The 10,415-nt window shown below is 36.9% G+C and overlaps 1 protein-coding gene across 1 annotated transcript; it reads right to left on the reverse strand.

Moving 5' to 3' along the window:
- Positions 1 to 7,370: 7,370 nt before the first annotated feature.
- Positions 7,371 to 8,950, reverse strand: LOC110030991 (organic cation/carnitine transporter 3-like). The gene has a single exon (XM_020734003.1). The coding sequence runs from the start codon at positions 8,948 to 8,950 to the stop codon at positions 7,379 to 7,381; it is 1,572 nt and encodes a 523-aa protein (XP_020589662.1). The 3' UTR covers positions 7,371 to 7,378.
- Positions 8,951 to 10,415: the final 1,465 nt, after the last annotated feature.

Consider the following 10,415-nt stretch of genomic DNA (forward strand, 5'->3'; position numbering starts at 1 on the left):
AACAAAGTGAAAATACGTTCTTAAATAAGATAAAATACTCATGTCATCGATGTACTATGAGCATTTTTTGTATATGCGATAATATCATCGTTCATCTCTACCAAAAAAGATTCATAGAATCATTCAAAATGATATGCTAAGGACAAACTTGCAAAAGGAAGCCACCCTTCTTTTTGATATGACATAAAGAAATCTATTTAAATGTGATTTATAAATTAATATTGTTGCGTGTCAGATGATTCGTGATAGTGGAGTAATAAATTAGCGTCTCAACGCAGTATGAGATCTAATGGGCGCGCACACACACACACACACACTACAACAACAACAAAGCCTTAATCCCACTACGTGGGGTCGGCTACATGAATCCTTTTTCTCCATTGCATTTTCATTTAGTTCTAGTAAATTAAGATCATTTTTTATACAATAATCCCAAATGATCTTTAATTTTTTGTACAATTAATATCATTTTTTATACAATGCGTTTGGTACTCGACAGTCAACGTAAAACTTGTTGAAAAAAAATCACACACACATACACACACTATTAAAAGAAAACTAACAAAAGAAGACACGACTATTTTTACATGAGAACCTAGAAATTAAAAAAAAAATCACGGGATTGGCCCAGTCAAAGTAATTCACTATATAATTATAAGTAAATAGATTCACTCTTCTCCTGAAAAAAAAAGATGAAATTATAAGTTAATTCACAAAAATATTTCAACACAGAGGTTGTAGTCAGTTGCTTTAGAGGCAGTGGTCCACCGTGAATGTTTTAGACAATGGTTCTAGCACCAGCTTGTCATAGAAGCCATAGTTGAAAGCGATGGTAATAGTTGGTCACGTAGGTTGTGGTTGGTAGTTTCAGGAGCTTCAGTTGGCCATAAAGGCCATGGTATGGAGCTGCAGGAGCTGTGAAACATGTAAGTCGTAGTTTGTCACATTGGTCGTTGTGGTGAGCTATGATAACATCAATGGGTCATAGAGGGTGGAGTTGGGAGCAATATGAGTTGTGTAGCACATAGGTCGTAATGGTGAGCTATAATAATATTCGTAAGCCACAAAGACCAAAGTTGAGTGTTACATGAGATGTGGACCACATAGGTCATAATTGGTCATGTAGGACATAGTGGCGAGCCGAAATAACATCCATAGGCCATAGATGCCAAAGTTGAGAGCTGCATGAGCTGTCGACCACATATGTCATAGTTGGTCATGTAACCAATAATGATGGCTACAATAATGTATGTATGCCACAACAGCCAGAGTTGAAATCTACAATAACATTTGTAAGCCACAAAAGTAGGAGTTGGGAGCTACAATAACTTCTATAGTTCATACGGGACCGAGTTGGAAGCTGCATGAGCCGTGGACCAGGTAAACCATAGTTGATTGTATGTGTTGTAGTGGTGAGTTGCAATACATCTGTAGGCTATAGAACTCAGAGTTAGGAGCTCCTTGAGCTGAGGACCATGTAGGCCATAGTTGGTCATATAGGTAGTGGTGGTGGACTAACATAACGTCAACTAGCCGTAGAGACTGTAGTGAGGAGCTGTGAGGAGAGAGATTGAGAAGTTCAGAGGAAATCATCGAATATTGAATACTACAGTTAGGTGCTATCACCAGATCTTCAATAGAACGTTATTCATTATCATGTATTGGGGGTATGTTGCTGCACTAGATTCAGGTGCATCGTTGTATTATCTTCGGGGCAGGTCATTACACCATATTTGGGGCGCATTGTTGCATTGTGCTTCAACAAGGTCCACCCATGGCGGTGAGCAGGAGGAGGCCAACATAGGTCGATGGAAGCCATTGGATGTGGTTGACGGTGACCGGTAGCTATGGGAGTAGGAAGTATTCGCCGGTTCCTCGATCCAGAATAGCTATAAAAATTTGCACCTTTTCTTCTCCTTCATATCTAGGTCTAGCTCCAGACCCTCTTTTAATGAAGAAGGTAGGACTCTATTTATAGAATCTTGGAGTGCCTCCCAATTAAATAAGAAAGGAATCCAGACCACTCTATCCCTCATAAATTCCCCCAATTGGATGATATTTTAAGTAAATTTAAGTGTCTTCATGATATCAGAATCGAACGATATTGGGCTAGTTCGATTCATCCCATCAAGACGCTTGATTTGACTATGAACTTGTTAAATTTTGAATTCATTTCACCTTTCAATTAGCTACCCAAAGCTTCTAAAATGGTTTAACGATTTAACATGAGCTTGATTTTACTCGAATTGAGCTAATTTTAATATAATCGGGTTCGTCTCGGCAAGTCGACCAGTTTGACCGTACTTTTGTAGAAATTAGAGCTCTGGATGTTTTTTAATTTCAATTTGAATGTTTTTTGCTCAAAAAATATTTCGAGATTTATGTGAAATGACAAAATTCATTGATGGTGTATCAAATATATAAAATGAGATATACAAGTAGATCATAAGCTATTGAAGGTGTAATTGACATAACTAATTTCAAAATTGAGGAAGCAACAAATAAAAAAGTTATAAACTTTATGGTTTGACAATAGCTACTGATGAGCTTTTATGATAAGATTGTAAGAGAAATTTAAAACTATCAGCAAAGCCAACGTTAATGAACTTTAAAGCTAAGTTCAGTGCCTTTAATTCTTATCATGTTGTTTATATATTTATATATATTAAGGAATGACCACAGGCTATTATATGAGCCTCCAGTCAATTCTAATGTGACTAACAATTCGAATACCACCTTTTTAAGTCTAACTGTGTTAGAGGGGATTTGAACCTCAGACCAAAAAACTTCACTATATTATTACAAAGTGAGATATATATAAGAAGCTAAAGGTCTGAACATCAAGGTTGCTAGAGAAAAATTATTTGGGTTGTATTCTCTGAAGGGCTGAATATATGAATATATGGGACCGATAACTTAAATTTCTCATTTTATCTCACTTATTTGTGCTTTTGCTCTGGAGCTGACCGATGCTCCTCAATTCCTAATTTTCTCATAGTTCACAATTTTTCGAGTTTTTACACACAAATCGTAGGTAACCTCGATCTCACATTCCCTAATTTTTTTTCTTTTTTATATAAATTTCCCTTTTGAATTAATGCATTTTGAGTTTGAGTGGTTTGGAGTGCATACATAAAATTATTCAGACTGAATCTTTTAGAGAAATGACTAGAAGTCCAGTCGACCAGAAGTCTAGATAACCGGAAGTCTAGACAACCAGAATAACAACTAGCGAAAAGTCCAGACGACTAGAAGTCTGGACGATCAGCAGTCCAAATGACCATAGAAGTAGAAGGCCAGGAGTCTAAACACTTATGTGAGATTAGTTATTGGTTTCTTTCCTTGTTTTTGGTTTTTATTAATTCTTATGATTTTTATTTTAGTTTGAAATGATTGTGATATTTTTATGATTTTTCCAATTTTTTATTCTGGTTTTCATTTTATTGGTTAATTTTGAAATTTTTGTAAATTTTTATAAATTCATATTGAAATTTGATTTTATTTATTTTTTTATTTTTAATGAAATTGATATTATTTAATTTGAATTTGTGATATTAGTATTTATTTTTTAATTTTGGATTTTATGATTTTAATCATTCTCTCTTTTATTAGGATAAAATATTTATCTTTGTTCAAGATGAACCTCATTACTCAAGGGCCTTTATGTGCTAAAGAAATAGTTATCCAAAAAGTTTAAAGAAGAAAGTGTGAAGTGCCCAAAGAATGGTCAAGTAGAAGTCACAAGTCTCTAGGGTCAAAGGGTAGCTTAGGGCCATTTTAAGCTTATAGGGACTCAACTTAAGCTTCAATGAATTAAACTCAATCAACACAACCAAAGATTGAAGATTTTAGATAAAAACGTACGAAACTCTAAGGAGCAAATGGATGCTTAAAGTTCTAGCTTAATATTAGTTTAATCACTTATCCTATAGGAAATACGACTACGAAAATTCTAAGGCTAAACCCTAAGTTAGAGAGAGAAGTAACAAAACAAACCTCATACAAAAATGAGGTAACAATCCATTATAAGCATCAATACTTAAAGGGTTAAACCTTACTGGAATAGGAAATTGAAAGACAGACACAACTAACGAAGAAAACTCCTTAGAATCACACTGATTTGAGAAATGGCTTTTATCCCTCATTGGAAACTCTTAACATACTAAATTTTTTAATTTGTCGCGGATTACATGAGGTCGAGTTACATTCTTCATATGTGTTGGAGGTTTGTTGGTAGGCTTGATGGCAGGAGGTGGATGTGTAAAGCTAACAATATATATGATTACAACCTCCTGGAGGGGAACTTTATTGCGTGGAGGGAGTGTCAACTATGCACCTCTAGTTGATGGATTTTGATATAATTGTGCCCCTCCATTATGTACAACTGTTGGTTGTCGAACCTCATGTTAAAGTTAAAGGATCTCATTTTGATACTCCTCCATCTTTCATGCACAATCTTCAAGTGGTGCTAAGGAGGTTCCTTACCAGCATGATGATGATGTATATTATTAAGAAACAAAATAGATGCTTCACATTCCAGACTTTGAGATTGCAAATCTAGAATGATGGATTTTAGAGCGAGAAGCTCATGTGTTATGCTTATTAGCCATCGATGAAGTGTAGAATTATATCAACAAGACATCGTTTCCCATAGATCGAACTAAACTGTTGCGTGTCAGAAGATTCATGATAATAATGTGATAATTTAATATCTCAATGTTGTATGGAAAATCCAACACACACACATAAATAATTTAGAAATAACATAAGAAGACATCAGGACTTTATATGTGAAAAAACCTAAAAAGGGAAAAAGTCACAGGGCCTAGCCTAGTAAAAATAATAAACTATATGTTCATAAGTACAATGATAAACCATTGTCCCACAGAAAAAGAATTGTTACAATGTTACATCAAATATAACACTTATTAGTACACAATGTATATAAAAAGTAAGGAGTATGAGAAAAGTCGTCATATTTTGAATAAAGCGGTCATAAGTGGTTGTTGTCGATAATTATCGCTAGATCTTCAATACACTGTGTTTCTGATACAACATTGTATAATATTCAAGATATTTAATTACTCCGTACTCAAAATACTTCTTACACAGTATTCAAGATACTTTGTTATCCTATACTCGGGGAAACTTCGTTACACCATATTTAGGATACTTCATTACATAGTATTCGGGACATGTCGTTACACAATAAATTTGCTTATGGTGACAAGGGGTGGTTGGCGGTGGTCGATGACGATCGACTGGCGGTTGTCGACTGTGGTCGGCGATTATGAAAGCTGAAAGTTATTGTCGGGCCTTTATTACAAAATGACATGAGAATTTGACTCATTCTCCTCTTCCTCGAAGTGAAAAGAGGAGTTCTACTTATAAGCTTTAAGGAAGGGGGTTTTTAGTCATTATAAGTAATATTATTAACTACCTCATCAAATGACCCATATTGATGCCCTTGATCATTAAATTTTTTTTAATGAATTGATTGGCTTAATGACCTTATAATTAAGGGAGCTTAGACTCGTTGGATTCCTCTCGTTGAGACACTCAATTGATTGTATGTATGTCAAATTTGAAGTTCATTTGACCCTCAAATGAACCACCCAAAGCTTCCAGAAGTGATTCAGTGGATTGATCCGGGTATGGTTTGACTCAAATTGAATCAATTTTGGCTTTGTTGGGTTCGTCCTGTCAGTTTCACTATAAACTTGTGGAAATCATGGCTCTAAATGATCTTGAATTTGAATCTAAAACATTATTATTAAAAAAATCATGATATTCATGTCAGATGATAAAAATTCGACACATCAAACTCACAACTTATAAATTATGACAGACTTCAAAATCCTACTGAATCTTAAATTCATTTTCTCAACGGTTGAAACTTCTTTAGTCACAACGGGTCTAAAAACCCATTATTTATAAACTACGAACCTCGTTTTTATTTAGTTGGAAAGGCTTTTAAATATAAATAAAAATTCACCGCGTGGCAGTACATGAACATGACATCATTTTGCCTTCCAGTTTCAGCTATTTTTGGTGATAAGCCAAACAACCCCTTTATTTTTTGGTGATTTACATATTTACCATCCAAAAAAATGTAAAAATTCCACATTCAACCTCTTAATTTTGAGATGGCTAAAGAGTGGAATAATAGGAGACTTCATAAATAATGGGTGGTATTAAAGTAGATTTAAAATTCAAGAAGTTATATATGAATAGGGCTGTAAACGAGGCTCGTGTCAGCTCGTTCGAAATTGTTCTTGTTTGAAATCGGCTCGTGAACTTGAACAGTGTGCTTGTGTTCGGCTCGAAATTGACTCGTTAAAATTAAATTGAAAAAAAAAATATGTAAAATGCTAGATTTGAACCTAGACCAAATGTATGCAAAAAAAGACACAACCACATTACCTCACAATATGTTACAAGTTAAACTTCGATATAAATATATATAATATATTATTATATAAATATTCTATATAATATAATATTATATAAATAAATATATAATTTTTTTTATTTCGAGCTAAAACGAGCCGAATACGAGCGAACAAATAGTTGTTTGCGTTCAGCTCGTTTATAATTCGAGCTTTAAGAACTTGTTCGTGTCGGCTCATTTAACGAACCGAACAAGAGCTGTTCGCAAACAACGAGCTTTTTTGACAGACCGACATATGAATATATACCATTTCGGATGGTACGTATCCCCATTTATTTTTCTTGGAGATTAACCAATAATTATTTTCTTAAAAGAGAAAATTATTATAAAATTTATTTTAAGGATAATTACCTACAAAGCACAACAAACAATGTTATTTACAAATCAAGTTCTTAAATGAATTTTTGAGTATAAAATATTAAATGTCATAATCAAATCATTGTGAATTTTATAAAGTTAAAAGATATGAGTCGGTTTTTTATCACAATTTTTTATATTTTATATTAAAAAAAAAAAAAAAAAAAAAAAAAAAAAAAAAAAAGATGAAATCGGGTGCATGATTTGTAAATAAAAATAAAATTACTTATAATCGTCCAATGATTATTTATTTACATGTGATTTAAAAGTCATAAATACAACAAAATTTTACTGAATAAAAAGTATCCTTAGGTTCATCTTTTCGAGAAATGGGTCCGTCAGAGAGGTTATTCGAAAGATATTGAGGGGTTATATCCGTGTTATATCCTATGTAACCTACGTATAACATACTTGTAACCTATCTGTAATATATAAATATATGAAAATAGAAGCGTAAAACTTAATAGAATGTACAGATAGGTTATAGAAAAATTACAAGGGGCATAATGCGGTATAAATCTCGAATAATCTCTCAATAAACTCTCTCACGGACACCGAGCTGCTTACATGCTAAGTAGGCAATTTTTTCTCCATCTTCTGCTCCTCTTCTTCCATGGTGTCGCTAATACCTCGCCCCCTCGTCTCCGGCAACCAGAAAACAAACAACCCACCACAAATAACAACTATCCCAAACACCGCAAACGAAAGAAATCTCCTCCTCCTTCCCGCCATCACCACCGCCGGCGCCACCACCCCGCCGACCACCGCCGCCTGCCTCACCAACGCAATGGCCGAGCTCCTAACAGACGTCGGAAACATTTCGATGGCGTAAATCAACAGAATATTAAACGCAGTACATGTTCCGAAGAACGCCGCCAACTCCAACAACATCTCCGACAAACTTCCGCCCCACATTCCCGCACAAGCAAGGCAAGCGACTCCAGTCACGACCGTCAGCCCGATCATAGACCTCCGCCGGCTAACCATCTTAACGACAAAGAAGATGATGGACGTCGACACAAGCTCTGCCACAGCGTTCATGGCCACGCTCAGATAAAGATTGGCCTTGAGATTCCCGAGACTGAGCGGCATTCCGTAGTACATCATTCCGACGCTGAAGCTCACAATCATAACTTTTCCCAACCGCCGTAAAGCCCAATCCTTCTCCCACAAAATTTTGGCCGCCGAGTATAAACCGCCAGACTCTGTTTTTTCAGATGTCGTCACCGCCAAGTCTGCGAAGCTCTCTGTTTTGTTTAAAAGTGAGAGCTTTTTCAGTATTTCGATGGCTTCTTGTCTCCTACCTTTGACCAAAAGCCAACGCGGGGACTCTACCATTGAAAAATGGAGAAAAAAGCTGTAAATGAAGGCGGGGATGGCGGTGTAGAGATAGAGCAGTCTCCAAGAAGATGCTCTGTTTAGAAAGGAAATCAGGGGAAGAGTAAGGAAGCCTATGGTGAAAAAACTGAAGCAGAAGATGCTGACAAGTTCGCGGTGGCGGCGGGGGACGAGTTCGGAGGAAAGAACGAAGGCGGAGAGACCGACGTTGGAGCGGGCGAAACCGCAGGCGAAGCGGAGTGCGGCGTAAATGGCGAGGTTTGGGGAGAAGGCTGTGAGAACTGCGGTTATGGACATGGTTAAGGTGGAGAGGACGAGGATCTGTTTGCGGCCGTAGCGGGAGTCGGATATGGTGGCGAGGAGGAGGCCGCCGACAAGACAGCCGGCGTAGAAGGAGGAGGAGGGGAGGGCGAGGAGGACAGGGGAGGCGCACTCAAGAGAGAAATCGGAGATGGTAGAGATGCGGCGGTTGTGGGAGAAGGACCAGGAGGAGGAGGGGAGATTACAGACTGCGGAAAGGGAGGTGGTGAAGTTGCAGCTGGGAGATGTGCAGTGCCATGGTGGTTGGAAATCGGAGAAGACGTTGATGAAGGTTTGTTGGCCGTCGAACATCCAGGTGAGAGTGGCGAGGAATGGGAACAGGAGGAGAGTGAGGGAGCCGTCACCAGCAGACATGTAGCGTTCAATGACGTCGTCGATGGAGCTAACGCCGGCAGTGTTGTGTGAACTTGGATCTATTTCTATTAAGTGGGCGTCGGTAGTTTTGACGGCGACGGGGGGCGGGGATGATGCGGTGTCGGCCATGTTTGGTGTGGAGTTGGGATTGGGATGGGGAGGAGAGGATGCCTTATAAAGCATGAAAAGGAGTCTTCGCATTCATGTCACGCACGCACGCACGCACGCGTGGAGATTTTAAAGTTTTAACAATATTTTAATTTTAGACCGAGTCGGAAGATTTAGTCTTTTGTATTTACATATTTAACACCTAAACTTCAATTTTTACAGATATATGCCCATCTTCTTGAGAATATGCATTTAACCTTTTAAAAGGTGGCATTTTTATGTGATGTGACCGATTTGATTGGGATAAAAGTAATGGTTAGTTAAAGTTTTGATGTTAGATATGAAAATACATATGGCTAAGTGCTGCTTATATTTAAAGGGGGATTTACACGCATACCCCCGTAAAATAGTATATTTACATATCTGTCTTAAACTCTATATTTACATTCCTAACTCCTTATACTTTACAAATGCCCAAATATGAGACTCCACATCAATTTAGCTTGATGCAGTCTATGTAATCCTTAGTCATTACAAATCTTGATTTGAAAACTATGACCTTAGGAGTATCGATTCACCTATTCCTAAATCAGCATAGTAGTTGATTTCCCAAATCTAAACAGATGATTGTTACTAACCCTTAGTACCCCCTACATAGGCAAGCAACTAACTTTCATGATCACAAGAACTCGTGCCATTGCAGTTCTGCTTCTTGCAAGAGAGCATCCTGAAACGACGACATTGACGATAGAGAATTCGACAACCATAACACTTCAAGTAGCCCTCATCACCTCAACGACCGACCATGTGCTCATGACCACAGAAAAAAGCCCGAAACTGTAAGCAACATTAGGTGCTGCAATCTACAAATGATAGGAGGAAACGATAAAGCTTTGGGCTTAATAAGAATTAGTAGTTAAGAAAAAAAGATTTATCTTTGATCGACTGTCAAATGAAGTAGGAGTTCTTATCAATGATGCATGCAAGAGGAGGAAAATTTGCATTATTGCCAACACTAAGTAGCATGGGCATACCAAAGACAAATATGCATCCTTGTACGAAATGGGAGCAAGATTACATCAAGTAAATTGATATAGAGTGTTATATTTGAGTATTTGTGAAGTTAAAAGGTTGGGAATGTAAATTTTGAATTTTAGGTGTTGGAGTAGTAAATAGTAGCATTCTTGCTCCACTTTTAGCTGCATCCTTAGCTACGTGCATCACTTCTCATCTGCTACATTTTGTCTTTCATCACTTCTTATCAATGATGCATGCAAGACGAGGAAAATTTGCATTATTGCCAACACTAAGTAGCATGGGCATACCAAAGACTAATATGCATCCTTGTACAAAATGGGAGCAAGATTACATCAAGTTAAATTGATACAGAGTGTTATATTTGAGTATTTGTGAATTTAAAAGGTTGGGAATGTAAATTTTGAATTTTAGGTGTTGGAGTAGTAAATAGTAGCATTCTTGCTCCACT

The sequence above is a fragment of the Phalaenopsis equestris genome, unplaced genomic scaffold, assembly GCF_001263595.1.
Source record: "Phalaenopsis equestris unplaced genomic scaffold, ASM126359v1 Scaffold000761, whole genome shotgun sequence".
Taxonomy (NCBI): domain Eukaryota; kingdom Viridiplantae; phylum Streptophyta; class Magnoliopsida; order Asparagales; family Orchidaceae; genus Phalaenopsis; species Phalaenopsis equestris.

Bases quoted from the DNA above. Each gene is read 5' to 3' on its own strand.
- LOC110030991 (XM_020734003.1), bottom strand. From the start codon at position 8,950: ATGGCCGACACCGCATCATCCCCGCCCCCCGTCGCCGTCAAAACTACC.